The sequence below is a fragment of the Ascidia mentula genome, chromosome 1 (genome assembly GCF_947561715.1).
Source record: "Ascidia mentula chromosome 1, kaAscMent1.1, whole genome shotgun sequence".
In the NCBI taxonomy this organism is placed as follows: domain Eukaryota; kingdom Metazoa; phylum Chordata; class Ascidiacea; order Phlebobranchia; family Ascidiidae; genus Ascidia; species Ascidia mentula.
The window spans coordinates 3,562,525-3,577,094 of record NC_138566.1 but is presented as its reverse complement, the minus strand read 5'-3'; the positions used below and the strand labels follow the sequence as shown (position 1 = coordinate 3,577,094).

The 14,570-nt window shown below is 38.9% G+C and overlaps 1 protein-coding gene across 2 annotated transcripts in view; it reads right to left on the bottom strand.

Moving 5' to 3' along the window:
• The window catches only part of LOC145907095 (ovochymase-like), a 42,406-nt gene extending 28,170 nt beyond the window's left edge, over positions 1-14,236 (bottom strand). For both annotated transcript variants that reach the window (XM_082994534.1, XM_082994541.1), the window contains exons 1-23: positions 14,120-14,236; positions 13,917-14,044; positions 13,634-13,723; positions 13,437-13,569; positions 13,150-13,260; positions 12,591-12,652; positions 11,935-12,101; positions 11,526-11,624; positions 11,191-11,342; positions 10,659-10,804; positions 10,027-10,174; positions 9,526-9,648; positions 8,622-8,749; positions 8,339-8,428; positions 8,142-8,274; positions 7,855-7,965; positions 7,334-7,395; positions 6,670-6,836; positions 6,258-6,356; positions 5,923-6,074; positions 5,391-5,536; positions 4,760-4,907; positions 4,259-4,381 (exon numbers count right to left, since the gene is read on the bottom strand). In XM_082994534.1, coding sequence (XP_082850660.1) covers positions 4,259-4,381; positions 4,760-4,907; positions 5,391-5,536; positions 5,923-6,074; positions 6,258-6,356; positions 6,670-6,836; positions 7,334-7,395; positions 7,855-7,965; positions 8,142-8,274; positions 8,339-8,428; positions 8,622-8,749; positions 9,526-9,648; positions 10,027-10,174; positions 10,659-10,804; positions 11,191-11,342; positions 11,526-11,624; positions 11,935-12,101; positions 12,591-12,652; positions 13,150-13,260; positions 13,437-13,569; positions 13,634-13,723; positions 13,917-14,044; positions 14,120-14,174 — 2,773 coding nt within the window. In that variant the 5' untranslated portion in view covers positions 14,175-14,236. The remainder of the gene's footprint in view (positions 1-4,258; positions 4,382-4,759; positions 4,908-5,390; positions 5,537-5,922; positions 6,075-6,257; positions 6,357-6,669; positions 6,837-7,333; positions 7,396-7,854; positions 7,966-8,141; positions 8,275-8,338; positions 8,429-8,621; positions 8,750-9,525; positions 9,649-10,026; positions 10,175-10,658; positions 10,805-11,190; positions 11,343-11,525; positions 11,625-11,934; positions 12,102-12,590; positions 12,653-13,149; positions 13,261-13,436; positions 13,570-13,633; positions 13,724-13,916; positions 14,045-14,119) is intronic.
• Between the last annotated feature and the right edge of the window lie 334 nt (positions 14,237-14,570).

The following is a 14,570-nucleotide window of genomic DNA, read 5'->3' as shown; positions in this document are numbered from 1 at the left end:
TGACTTCCTATCGGAATAAATCGATGTAGATTGAGTAGAAGGTACATTGGGTTTAGTGTGGATTTGGCAATCATCTACATTTGTGACATTGGAGCAGTGACCGCATAGGGGTAAGGGGATGGCGCTCAAATCACTAAATCAATGTACGGTTCTCACCTGACAACTATCAACGCCTCCCTTTTCGTAATTACCCGCACAAATGTTGGTGGATGGTAGAGTTCCGTAAGCCCTTGAACAAGTACTCAGTCCAACAATCGGCAGCCGTACTTGATGCAGCTCAATGGGCAAGATATGGTCGGAAGCTGAAACAAAAATCATAAAAAAAATACAACAAGAAAAGCACAAAACAACAAGAATGGCTGCATTATGATAGCAAATAATTGATTGTGCAGCAACGATGTGTAATAGACGCTGTGTGGTTCCTGTGATTTAATGCATCCTGAAACTATTAACACAGCACTATTCTGCGTTTCCTGTTGCAAATCAAATGTTTGAGTCAGGCGGTTTATTGGCCGGCTGAATTTTGGTTTGAATTCAATTCGAATTAGGTATCAGGTATTCTGCCTCATCACCAAAAATTAATTAATTCATTTCTGTCACATTCGCCAACGTGGAATACCCGTAATTTGTTTCAGTAATCCGAATTTCAGTCCTCAATCTAACCGTGAACTTACCAAGTGTTCCCCAACCAGTTGCGATGCAAATCGTTCCATCCGGGACAGCGAACGTGGAAGTATCCGAAGGCAAACAGATTGGTCGAATCGTGCTTGTGAAAACTAAGGGAGTCTCAAGCTTGATCAACGAAATGTCGTTGACTACTGTGATGCTGAAACAGTTACGTGTGTGGTTGTACTTTGCCTCAAACAAAGTCGTACAAACACAATTTCAAGCAAACGTGGACTTTTAACCAACAGACGTATCTTGTCCATGAACACTTTTCTTTAAACTTCAGTTGGATAATTAATGCGTGTTGTTTAATTCCAGTTGTTATTAAACGACAACTTACTTGTTGTAGTTTTCATGGTCGATCAACAATATGGAAGTTCTATTTTGAAATTCGCTCCTCTGTGTAGTTGAATGCTGCCCGGCATATACTGTCACAGACCTATTGATATAACAACACGCGTGTACGCTATGTTGATTGTCTGAAGTAGTCCTAAAAATGGTGACTTAAGGACAGCATAAATTTTCTCAATTGTTGTATTACTGCAAATTAGGAATAGAATTTTCGTGACTTAATGCAAAATTCAATGGGAAGATGCCAATATAACTAGATGTAGGATGGACAGAAAAAATAGACAAAGACGTCATTTCGAGCAAAAAAAAAACCTTTACTTGTTGCGAAACAAATTACAGACTTATATGATATGCATTTTATAATATGATGCTCTCTGGGATACTTACGTGTTGCTTAGAGCATCTTCAGTACAATGTGCTGCGGTGACGATCCATTCCGCGTTTAGAATTGAACCACCGCATAAACCCGTTCCCTTTGCAGTTGCAATTGAGAGACGAACCTGCCACGGCCATGAACCCACAATAGCTTCGTTGCCTCCAACTATTCTGGTGTCCTGAAAAATGTATTTAGTAACATATGACACAGTATCCAGTGGGTACTCAACCGAAAGGTACCACTAAGTGGAAATCTATGTAGAACAGTGGCAAAAGCCAGTCCAGATAAGACCTTACAGGTCGAAACAGTGTGTCAACCTGTTTGCAGCTCTCAATGAATATTATGGCTCTTCTGCACATACATTATGACACACATCGTTATTTAAAAAATTACACTGTACAAAGTTAAAGTGCAGTTCCTGCCGATGCCTCAGACCGTAACTTTGATTGTATGTTTACATTCTTGTTTATCAGATCATGTTGGCAACCTTAGCATTTTTTTAAAAACATGGTGGAAGACACTTGCACCTCTTTTTTGTGTTTGTTATTGTTTTCCATAAAACGTACACAAGAATCTAGGCATGCAAATTTTTTTATGAAAACGTCAGCTTATAAGGCATAAGGCATGAACATTAGGAATATTTGAAAACGCATCGTACCCACAAAAACTGAGGCGCGGCGTCAGATCTTCCACATTCAGAGAAGTTTGTGCTCGGGCGGGCTGAAAAAAGACAAATGTTACAGCTGATGAGCAGACAAGATAACTTTGCTTTGAATGCACCACGTCACTGCATCACGTGACTGGTCATCTATGACACTTGAAAGTTACTTTCGTCATCAGCATTGAGAAAATGTTTTCAATCACGTGAGCGGTTTTACGTGCCCGCGCAACCATGAAAAAAAAACAGACAGTAGTTATTTTCGAATACGTGTGGTATTTATTAGGTTTCGAACTTATTTTGTTATCGCATTTTGTCAGTTCTTGTTAAACGTTCTGGAGTGTTTCTGCGTGTGTTTGAAATCATGCGTGTTTCCCGTCTGACAGAGTCTCTGAATGCTCAGGCGAACTTATTGCTACGATTAAGTCTTGTATTGGATCATTGAATTATACATTTTAGATACCCCTTGGCAAAAAATGACTTAATGTTAAACCGACTGATTGGATTAAAGTTGGATTAATGTAATGTCAACTTACCACACTCGATTTCGTCGCTGTCGTCACCACAGTTTGTGACGCCATCGCATTGTTGAGTATTTGGGATACAAACTCCGTTCCAACAAGTGAACTGATCGACCGCACAACGAGCTGTAAAAATTGAAAAAACTATATACGGCGAAAGTCCATTTTCTATATCTAGTTTTGGTGCTAAAATTACACGAATGAAAATGTCTCTGTGTTCAGGATAACTTGATTTGAATTCCAATGCGACAATCTATTTTCCGGTATTACGAGTTGAGCGCTTGAATAGAAAACACACTCACGGTTGGTTGTCCATTGAATTAAGAAACCTCTTGCAACATGCGAGTGATCAGTTTTAAAGTTCAAAGTCACCGTGGGATTGTGAGCAACAAAGTCTCGTGGTTTTTGTGTTCCGCAAAATCCTATGCTTGTGTACTGAAAAAACAATATAAGTAAATTTTAAACAATGGACAAATATACGGGTCTGTAATGATCTTACCAAAACTGCCCCATCGTATATACGAAGTTCATCGTATGCACAGGTATCATGGTTTTCAACATCGAAGTCGAGGAACGTGATTGTGATTGCCTGTGGTGTAAAATACAGAAACCCATTTTCAAAGCTCTTTTTTCCAGCATGTTTATTATGTTCGCTAGATTTTATGTAAATAAAGTTTAATTTTTTTGTCTTCTTGAAATAACTTCTTCCTGCTTTGGACCACAATCAATAAGTGGATCCAATTTAAATATATTCAAAACGTTTATTGAACTGCAGAAAATACCTGGTCGCTTGGAGCAGTGATTCGTGTTGTGCAGTTAAGGTCATTGCTATAGTTTTGAGGGTAATTTGGAGAAGAAATGTTCCCTGAAGTTATACTGAGACTTGGGTTGGTACAAATGTTAAATTGGCCTGAGAATGAAAAGAAAAACAAGATACTTTGAACAAAAGCATGTGTATTCTGTGTGTTCTAAACGCATTTTCATCAGTGCAGCTGGCCGAAAGGTATACCACAAAGTGGAAATCTGCGTGCCTGCTAGTCTACCAGCCAGCATGTCCCACGATCACCAGCTGCACTGATGAGACCTTACAGGTCGAAACAGTGTGTACACCTGTCTGCAGCTCTCATTCTGTTGTTATAATCAGGAAAAGTTGCGTGTAACACTTTTGTCTTATTTATGATATTAATGAATTATTGAAAGATACCTATATAGTAGTGATGTTCCCAGTTCCAAATTATCCGGCCCGGCCGGATCCGGATAGTTATCAATTAAATCCGGCCGGATAATTTGGATCCGGCAGTTTGTTAACACCGATTCGTGTATTTTATCGGTATGGCAAAATTGTTTTAATTGCCAAACAGAATGCAATGTTAAGGTTAGCCTATCATGAATGGAACAAAACAATGTGGGCATGTATTTACATGGTACAACACGTCACGAAACACCTTAATAACAAACAACAGAAAAATCGGAAGTCGGCGAGACTGGGTCCCAAAAACGAATAATTTGCGAAATGTTTGTTCGTTTTTAGGACAAAAATGCTTTCCCAAATATCCGGTAAAATTAAGTGTATTATCCGGCCGGGTCCGGGTATTAAAACTTGGTCAATACCCGGCCGGGTCTGGGTACCCGGATCCGGCGCAGGACATCACTACTATATAGTTACACTACAAAGGACAGTCATACCTGTCGTATCCGTTGACGTATTCAATGTGTTTAAAACTAAGGTTGAAGGGGTGAAAGTTGTCGATGTTGTTTGTGTTTCAGTGCTTGCTGTCGCATCGGTTGTAGCTCGGTAAAATTGGGCATCTGTGCAGCGGAAAGCGAATTGTAATAACAACAACCAAGGCCATTAATAAATTTTGAGTGCTTTATCATACATTCAACTAAAAGATATGCTACTAACATGTGTCCTATCAAAACCAGAAAAATATTTTGCATTGAAATTAGAAAGCAGGTAACTTAAAAGCAAAGAAGAAGTTTTGGGAATTATAAAAGAAATGGAAGCGGATCTTTTGAAAAACGAATAACACGTATCCAATGATTCAGTCACCAGGTTCGAATAGTTTTTGATACGTGTATGCATGAGGAGTTTTGCATTCTTTGTGCAATACGTATTCCTATAATCACTTTCCGCCCAACTCGGTCATATGAACGTCACGTGGTTTTAGCTGATAATTTACTTACTTGTTCTTATCCACGACTCGTACATGGAAACGCGTGTGTAAACGCCTGGAAAATTTACATCACCGCATCCAATACCATATGAAGTGACGCCGATGAGATACCAGTTGGTGTTGTCAATCAAGCAAGCCAAAGGTCCGCCAGAGTCTCCCTGTGTAGTAATAACACTCAAATTGATTCAGGGTATTTTCAAATGATTTTTCAAATGTGGTGTAAGTATCAGATGGTGATAAATACGCAGTTGTTTGATGGCAATAAATGTCACCAAATAACTCGTATGATTATCAATAATATGAAACTTTCAGATGTTAAATCATTCGGTTTCTTGTAAACATTGAAAAATCGACTTCAACCTGAAACTTCGGAAAGTTTCAAATTATTGACTCCCTATCGGAATAAATCGGTGTCGCTGGTAGATTGACAAAGCTCAGTAGAGGGATAGATTGTGGTCAAACTGAGGAACTAGCCTTAGCATGAGTATCTTTCACATTTCAAAAATGTAGGGAAACCAGTATAAGATACTTTGGGTTTAGAGTGAATGTGGTGAACATCCATATTTGTGACTTTAGAGAAGTGTCTGCATGGTGGTAAGAGGATGGTGCTCAAATCACTAAAATCAATGTACGGTCCTCACCTGGCAACTATCCACGCCCCCTTTTTCGTAATTACCAGCACAAATGTTGGTGGACGGCAGATTTGCGTAGGCCCTCGAACAAGTACTCTGTCCAACAATTGGCAGCCTTACTTGGTGCAACTCATTAGGCAAGTTATGGTCCGAAGCTGAAACAAATATCATAAAGGAAATCCCACAGGAACAAATGCTAAAAACAACAAGAATGGCTGCATTATAATAGCAAATATTTGATTGTGCAGGAACGATGTGTATTATACCCTGTGTGGTTTCTGTGATTTAATGCATCCTGAAACTATTAACCCAACACTTTTCTGCGTTTCCTGTTGCAAATCCATGTTTGAGTCAGGAGGTTTATTGGCCGGCTGAATTTCGGTTTGAATTCAATTCGAATTAGGTATCAGGTGTTCCTACATTTTTGCTGCCCCATCACCAAAAATCAATTAATTCATTTCTGTCACATTCGCCAAAGTGGAATACCCGAAATTTGTTTCAGAAATCCGAATTTCGGTCCTAAATCTAACCGTGAACTTACCAAGTGTTCCCCAACCAGTTGCGATACAAATCGTTCCATCCGGGACATCGAACGTGGGCGTATCAGAAGGCAAACAAATCGGTCGAATCGTGCTCGTGAAAACTAAGGGGGTCTGAAGCTTGATCAACGAAATGTCGTTGACTAGTGTTGCACTGAAACAGTTGCGTGTGTGGTTGTACTTTGTCTCAAAACAAAGTCGTACAAACACAATTTCAAGCAAACGTAGACGTTTTAACAACAAACGTATCTTATGTCCTTGTACACTTTTCATTAAACTCCAATTGCATAATTATTGCGTGTTCTTTAATTCCAGTTGTTATTAAACGACAACTTACCTGTTGTAGTTTTCATGGTTGATCAACAATATGGAGGTTCTATTTTGAAATTCGCTCATCTGGGTAGTTGAATGCTGCCCGGCATATACTGTCACAGACCTATTGATATAACAACACGCGTATACGCTATGTTGATTGTCTGAAGTATAGTCCGTAAAAAAGTGACGCATGGACAGCATAAATTTTCTTTATTAGAGTGCGCAATTGTTGTATTACTGCAAATTAGGGATAGAATTTTCGTGACTTAATGCAAAATTCAATGGGAGGATGCCAATATAACTAGATGTAGGATGGACAGAACAAATAGACAAAGACGCCATTTCGAGCAAAAGAAAACCTTTGCTTGTTGCGAAACAAATTACAGACTTATATGATATGCATTTTATAATATGATGCTCTCTGGGATACTTACGTGTTGTTTAGAGCATCTTCAGTACAATGTGCTGCAGTGACGATCCATTCCGCGTTTAGAATTGAGCCACCGCATAAAGCCGTTCCTCTTGCAGTTTCAATTAAGAGACGAACTTGCCATGGCCAAGAACCCACAATAGCTTCGTTGCCTCCAACTATTCTGGTGTCCTGTAATTTTTAAAAAAGTATTTAGTAATATAAGACACAGTACCCAGTTGGATACTCAACGGATCGACGATTAACCGAAAGGTACCACTAAGTGGAAATCTGTGTAGCCCAGTGCCAAAAACCAGCCCAGATAAGACCTTACAGGTCGAAACAGTGTGTCAACCTGTTTGCAGCTCTCAATGAATATTATGGCTCTTCTGCACATACAATATGACACAGTTTGTTATTTAAAAAATAGCACTGTACAAAGTGAAAGTTCATTTCTTCCCGATGACTTGGACCAAAGCTTTGATTGCATGTTTACATTCTTGTGTATCAGATCATGTTGGCAACCTTAACATTTTTTAAAGAACATGGTGGAAGACATTTACATTTACATGTGTTGTTTTTCATAAAAACGTACACAAGAATGCAAGCATGCAATCAAAGCTTTTGTCTGAGTTTTTCCTACAAGGTATAAGGCATGAACATTACGAATATTTGAAAACGCATCGTACCCACAAAAACTGAGGCGCGGCGTCAGATCTTCCACATTCAGAGAAGTCGGTGCTCGGGCGGGCTGAAAAAAGACAAATGTTACAGCTGATCAGCAGACAAGATAACTTTGCTTTGAATGCACCACGTCACTGCATCACGTGACTGGTCATCTATGACACTTGAAAGTTAATTTGATCATCAGCATTGTGAAATTGTTTTGAATCACGTGAGCGATTTTACATGCCCGCGCAACCATGGAAAAAAACAGACAGTGGTTACTGCTCATTTTCTGATAGGTGTGGTATTTATTAGGTTTCGAACTTATTTTGTCATCGCCACCGAATTCTTGTTCTGCGTGTGTTTGAAATCATGCGTGTTTCCCGTCTGACAGAGTCTCTGAATGCTTAGGCGAACTTATTGCTACGATTAAGTCTTGTATTGGATCATTGAACTATACATTTTGGATACCCCTTGGCAAAAAATGACTAAATGTTAAATCGACTGATTGGATTAAAGTTGGATTAATGCAATGTCAACTTACCACACTCGATTTCGTCGCTGTCGTCACCACAGTTTGTGACGCCATCGCATTGTTGAGTATTTGGGATACAAACTCCGTTCCAACAAGTGAACTGATCGACCGCACAACGAGCTGTAAAAATTGAAAAAACTATATACGGCGAAAGTCCATTTTCTATATCTAGTTTTGGTGCTAAAATTACACGAATGAAAATGTCTCTGTGTTCAGGATAACTTGATTTGAATTCCAATGCGACAATCTATTTTCCGGTATTACGAGTTGAGCGCTTGAATAGAAAACACACTCACGGTTGGTTGTCCATTGAATTAAGAAACCTCTTGCAACATGCGAGTGATCAGTTTTAAAGTTCAAAGTCACTGTGGGATTGTGAGCAACAAAGTCTCGTGGTTTTTGTGTTCCGCAAAATCCTATGCTTGTGTACTGAAAAAACAATATAAGTATATTTTAAACAATGGACAAATATACGGGTCTGTAATGATCTTACCAAAACTGCCCCATCGTATATACGAAGTTCATCGTATGCACAGGTATCATGGTTTTCAACATCGAAGTCGAGGAACGTGATTGTGATTGCCTGTGGTGTAAAATACAGAAACCCATTTTCAAAGCTCTTTTTTCCAGCATGTTTATTATGTTCGCTAGATTTTATGTAAATAAAGTTTAATTTTTTTGTCTTCTTGAAATAACTTCTTCCTGCTTTGGACCACAATCAATAAGTGGATCCAATTTAAATATATTCAAAACGTTTATTGAACTGCAGAAAATACCTGGTCGCTTGGAGCAGTGATTCGTGTTGTGCAGTTAAGGTCATTGCTATAGTTTTGAGGGTAATTTGGAGAAGAAATGTTCCCTGAAGTTATACTGAGACTTGGGTTGGTACAAATGTTAAATTGGCCTGAGAATGAAAAGAAAAACAAGATACTTTGAACAAAAGCATGTGTATTCTGTGTGTTCTAAACGCATTTTCATCAGTGCAGCTGGCCGAAAGGTATACCACAAAGTGGAAATCTGCGTGCCTGCTAGTCTACCAGCCAGCATGTCCCACGATCACCAGCTGCACTGATGAGACCTTACAGGTCGAAACAGTGTGTACACCTGTCTGCAGCTCTCATTCTGTTGTTATAATCAGGAAAAGTTGCGTGTAACACTTTTGTCTTATTTATGATATTAATGAATTATTGAAAGATACCTATATAGTAGTGATGTTCCCAGTTCCAAATTATCCGGCCCGGCCGGATCCGGATAGTTATCAATTAAATCCGGCCGGATAATTTGGATCCGGCAGTTTGTTAACACCGATTCGTGTATTTTATCGGTATGGCAAAATTGTTTTAATTGCCAAACAGAATGCAATGTTAAGGTTAGCCTATCATGAATGGAACAAAACAATGTGGGCATGTATTTACATGGTACAACACGTCACGAAACACCTTAATAACAAACAACAGAAAAATCGGAAGTCGGCGAGACTGGGTCCCAAAAACGAATAATTTGCGAAATGTTTGTTCGTTTTTAGGACAAAAATGCTTTCCCAAATATCCGGTAAAATTAAGTGTATTATCCGGCCGGGTCCGGGTATTAAAACTTGGTCAATACCCGGCCGGGTCTGGGTACCCGGATCCGGCGCAGGACATCACTACTATATAGTTACACTACAAAGGACAGTCATACCTGTCGTATCCGTTGACGTATTCAATGTGTTTAAAACTAAGGTTGAAGGGGTGAAAGTTGTCGATGTTGTTTGTGTTTCAGTGCTTGCTGTCGCATCGGTTGTAGCTCGGTAAAATTGGGCATCTGTGCAGCGGAAAGCGAATTGTAATAACAACAACCAAGGCCATTAATAAATTTTGAGTGCTTTATCATACATTCAACTAAAAGATATGCTACTAACATGTGTCCTATCAAAACCAGAAAAATATTTTGCATTGAAATTAGAAAGCAGGTAACTTAAAAGCAAAGAAGAAGTTTTGGGAATTATAAAAGAAATGGAAGCGGATCTTTTGAAAAACGAATAACACGTATCCAATGATTCAGTCACCAGGTTCGAATAGTTTTTGATACGTGTATGCATGAGGAGTTTTGCATTCTTTGTGCAATACGTATTCCTACAATCACTTTCCGCCCAACTCGGTCATGTCAACGTCACGTGGTTTTAGCTGATAATTTACTTACTTGTTCTTATCCACGACTCGTACATGGAAACGCGTGTGTAAACGCCTGGAAAATTTACATCGCCGCATCCAATACCATATGAAGTGACGCCGATGAGATACCAGTTGGTGTTGTCAATCAAGCAAGCCAAAGGTCCGCCAGAGTCTCCCTGTGTAGTAATAACACTCAAATTGATTCTGGGCTATTTTCAAATAATTTTTCAAATGTGGTGTAAGTATCAGATGGTGATAAATACGCAGTTGTTTGATGGCAATAAATGTCACCAAATAACTCGTATGATTATCAATAATATGAAACTTTCAGATGTTAAATCAGTCGGTTTCTTGTAAACATTGAAAAATCGACTTCAACCTGAAACTTCGGAAAGTTTCAAATTATTGACTCCCTATCGGAATAAATCGGTGTCGCTGGTAGATTGACAAAGCTCAGTAGAGGGATAGATTGTGGTCAAACTAAGGAACTAGCCTTAGCATGAGTATCTTTCACATTTCAAAAATGTAGGGAAACCAGTATAAGATACTTTGGGTTTAGAGTGAATGTGGTGAACATCCATATTTGTGACTTTAGAGAAGTGTCTGCATGGTGGTAAGAGGATGGTGCTCAAATCACTAAAATCAATGTACGGTTCTCACCTGGCAACTATCCACGCCCCCTTTTTCGTAATTACCAGCACAAATGTTGGTGGACGGCAGATTTGCGTAGGCCCTCGAACAAGTACTCTGTCCAACAATTGGCAGCCTTACTTGGTGCAACTCATTAGGCAAGTTATGGTCCGAAGCTGAAACAAATATCATAAAGGAAATCCCACAGGAACAAATGCTAAAAACAACAAGAATGGCTGCATTATAATAGCAAATATTTGATTGTGCAGGAACGATGTGTATTATACCCTGTGTGGTTTCTGTGATTTAATGCATCCTGAAACTATTAACCCAACACTTTTCTGCGTTTCCTGTTGCAAATCCATGTTTGAGTCAGGAGGTTTATTGGCCGGCTGAATTTCGGTTTGAATTCAATTCGAATTAGGTATCAGGTGTTCCTACATTTTTGCTGCCCCATCACCAAAAATCAATTAATTCATTTCTGTCACATTCGCCAAAGTGGAATACCCGAAATTTGTTTCAGAAATCCGAATTTCGGTCCTAAATCTAACCGTGAACTTACCAAGTGTTCCCCAACCAGTTGCGATACAAATCGTTCCATCCGGGACATCGAACGTGGGCGTATCAGAAGGCAAACAAATCGGTCGAATCGTGCTCGTGAAAACTAAGGGGGTCTGAAGCTTGATCAACGAAATGTCGTTGACTAGTGTTGCACTGAAACAGTTGCGTGTGTGGTTGTACTTTGTCTCAAAACAAAGTCGTACAAACACAATTTCAAGCAAACGTAGACGTTTTAACAACAAACGTATCTTATGTCCTTGTACACTTTTCATTAAACTCCAATTGCATAATTATTGCGTGTTCTTTAATTCCAGTTGTTATTAAACGACAACTTACCTGTTGTAGTTTTCATGGTTGATCAACAACATGGAAGTTCTGTTTTGAAATTCGCTGTTCTGTGTAGTTGAATGCTGTCCGGCATATACTATCACAGACCTATTGATATAACAACACGCGTATGCACTATATTGATTGTCTGAAGTAGTCCGTAAAATAGTGTCGTAATAACAGCATAAATTTTCTTTATTAGAGTGCGCAATTGTTGTATTACTGCAAATTAGGAATAGAATTTTCGTGACTTGAAGCAAAATTTATTTGGAGGAAGCCAATATAACTAGCTGAAGAATGGAAAGAAAACATAGAAAAAGACGCCATTTCGAGCAAAAAAAAACCTTTTCTTGTGCGAGACAAATTACAGACTTATATAATATGCATTTTATAATATGATGCTCTCTGGGATACTTACGTGTGGCTTAGAGCATCTTCAGTACAATGTGCTGCAGTGACGATCCATTCCGCGTTTAGAATTGAGCCACCACATAAACCTGTTCCATCTGCAGTTTTAATTGCAAGACGAACTTGCCATGGCCATGAACCGACAGTGGCTTCGTTGCCTCCAACTATTCTGGTGTCCTGAAACAAGTATTTAGTAATATATGACACAGTACCCAGTTGTATACTCAACGGATCGACGATCAACCGAAAGGTACCACTAAGTGGAAATCTGTGTAGCCCAGTGCCAAAAGCCAGCCCAGTTAAAACCTTACAGGTCGAAACAGTGGTAACCTGTTTACAGCTCCCAATGAATATTATGGCTCTTCTGCACATACAATATGACACAGTTTGTTATTTAAAAAAAATTGCACTGTACAAAGTGAAAGTTTATTTCTTCCCGATGACTCAGACCGGAGCTTTTATTGCATGTTCACATTCCTGTGTATCAGATCATGTTGGCAACCTTAACATTTTTAAAAAAACCTGGTGGAAGACATTTACATTTACATGTGTTGTTTTTCATAAACACGTACACAAGAATGCAAGCATGCAATCAAAGCTTTTGTCTGAGTTTTTCTTACAAGGTATAAGTCATGAACATTACGAATATTTGAAAACGCGTCGTACCCACAAAAACTGAGGTGCGATGTCTGATCTTCCACATTCGGAGAAGTTCGTGCTCGAGCGGGCTGAAAAACAAATCAAAAGTTACCGCTGATCAGCAGAGAATGTAATTTTGCTTTGGATGCACCACATCACTGCATCACGTGACTGGTCATCTACGACACTTAAAAGTTACTTTCGTCATCAGCATTGAGAAATTGTTTAGTATCACGTGAGCGATTTTACGTGGCCGCGCAACCATGGAAAAAACAGACAATAGTTTCTGCTTATTTTCTAATACGTGTGGTGTTTATTAGGTTCCGAACTTATTTTGTAATTGCCACCGAGTTCTTGTTAAACATTCTGGAGTGTTTCTATGTGTGTTTGAAATCATGCGTGTTCCCCGTCTGACATAGTCTCTGAATGCTTAGGGAGACCTATTGCTACGAGAAACTCTTGTATTGGATCATTGAACGATTTATTTTAGATACCCCTTGGCATCCAAAAATGACTACAACACAACTTGACTAAATGTTAAATCGACTGATTAGTTTAAAGTTGGATTAATGTAATGTTAACTTACCACACTCGATTTCGTCGCTGTCGTCATCACAGTTTGTGACGCCGTCGCATTGTTGAGTTCTTGGAATACAAACTCCGTTCCAACAAGTGAACTGATCGGCCGCACAACGAGCTGCAAAAATTGAAACAACTATATACGGCGAAAGTCCATTTTCTATGTGTAGTTTTTGCGCCAAAATTACAAGAATGAAAATGTCTCTGTGTTCAGGATAACCTGATTCGAATCCCAATGCGACAATCCATTTTCCGGTATTACGAGTTGAGCGCATGAATAGAAAACAAACTCACGGTTGGTCGTCCATTGAATTAAGAAACCTCTTGCAACATTCGTTGAATCAGTTTTAAAGTTGAAAGTCACCGTGTGATTATGAGCAACGAAGTCTCGCGGTTTTTGAGTTCCGCAAAATCCCTTGCTTGTGTACTACAAAAACAATTTAGCTGTGTTTCAAACGATAGACAAACGCATGGATCTGTAATAATCTTACCAAAACCGCCCCATCGTATACACGCAGTTCGTCTAATGCACATTTAGCATGACTTTGAATGTCAAAGTCGAGGAACGTGATTGTGATCGCCTGTGGTGTAAAATACAGAAACCCATTTTCAAAGCTCTTTTTTTCAAGCATATTTATTATGTCCGCTAGATTTTATGTGAATAAAGTTCAATTTTTTTGTCTTCTATTGAAATAACTTCCTGCTTCGCACCACAATCAATAAGTGGATACAATTTAATTAAATTCAAAAAATTTATTGAACTGTAGAAAATACCCGGTCGCTTGGAACAGTAATTTGTGTCGTGCAGTTAAGGTCATTGCTGTAGTCTTGAGGGTAATTTGGCGAAGAAATGTTCCCTGAAGTTAAACTGAGACTTGGATTAGTGCAAATGTTGAATTGGCCTGAGAATAAAAGGAAGAACAAGATACTGTATACAAAAGCATGTGTTGAGGTATTCTGTGTGTTTTAAACCTTACCTGATGCGCCAAAGATCATGAAGCTGATGAGGAGGTGGAAGAAGCAAACCTTCATACCAAGTTATAGCGTCCGACCTCCGGTACACAAAAAATGCAAAACAAGAGCCTAAACTTACTGCGATAAATGAACAGTGAAAATAATACAGTAAACAATGCATCCAATCTGTTGCAGCAAATCTTTATTTTTTTTACCAGTATTGTTACGGAATATTGTTCATTTTGATTTTATATGTCTTAGTTTAATTGAAAGGAATGCATCTCGCCAACACTGCGGTTCAATACTAGGCTCGCAACATTGGTCTTGCAGTATTTGTCGACGTTACAAAGCGAAATAGAAAATTGGTGTCGCTAATAGAACACAATGCCAACCAGAGGACTAGATTCTGAAAAAACTAAGGAAAGAGTCTTTAGCGGTCATTATGTATTTCACAATGGGTCATCTTCACAGAAA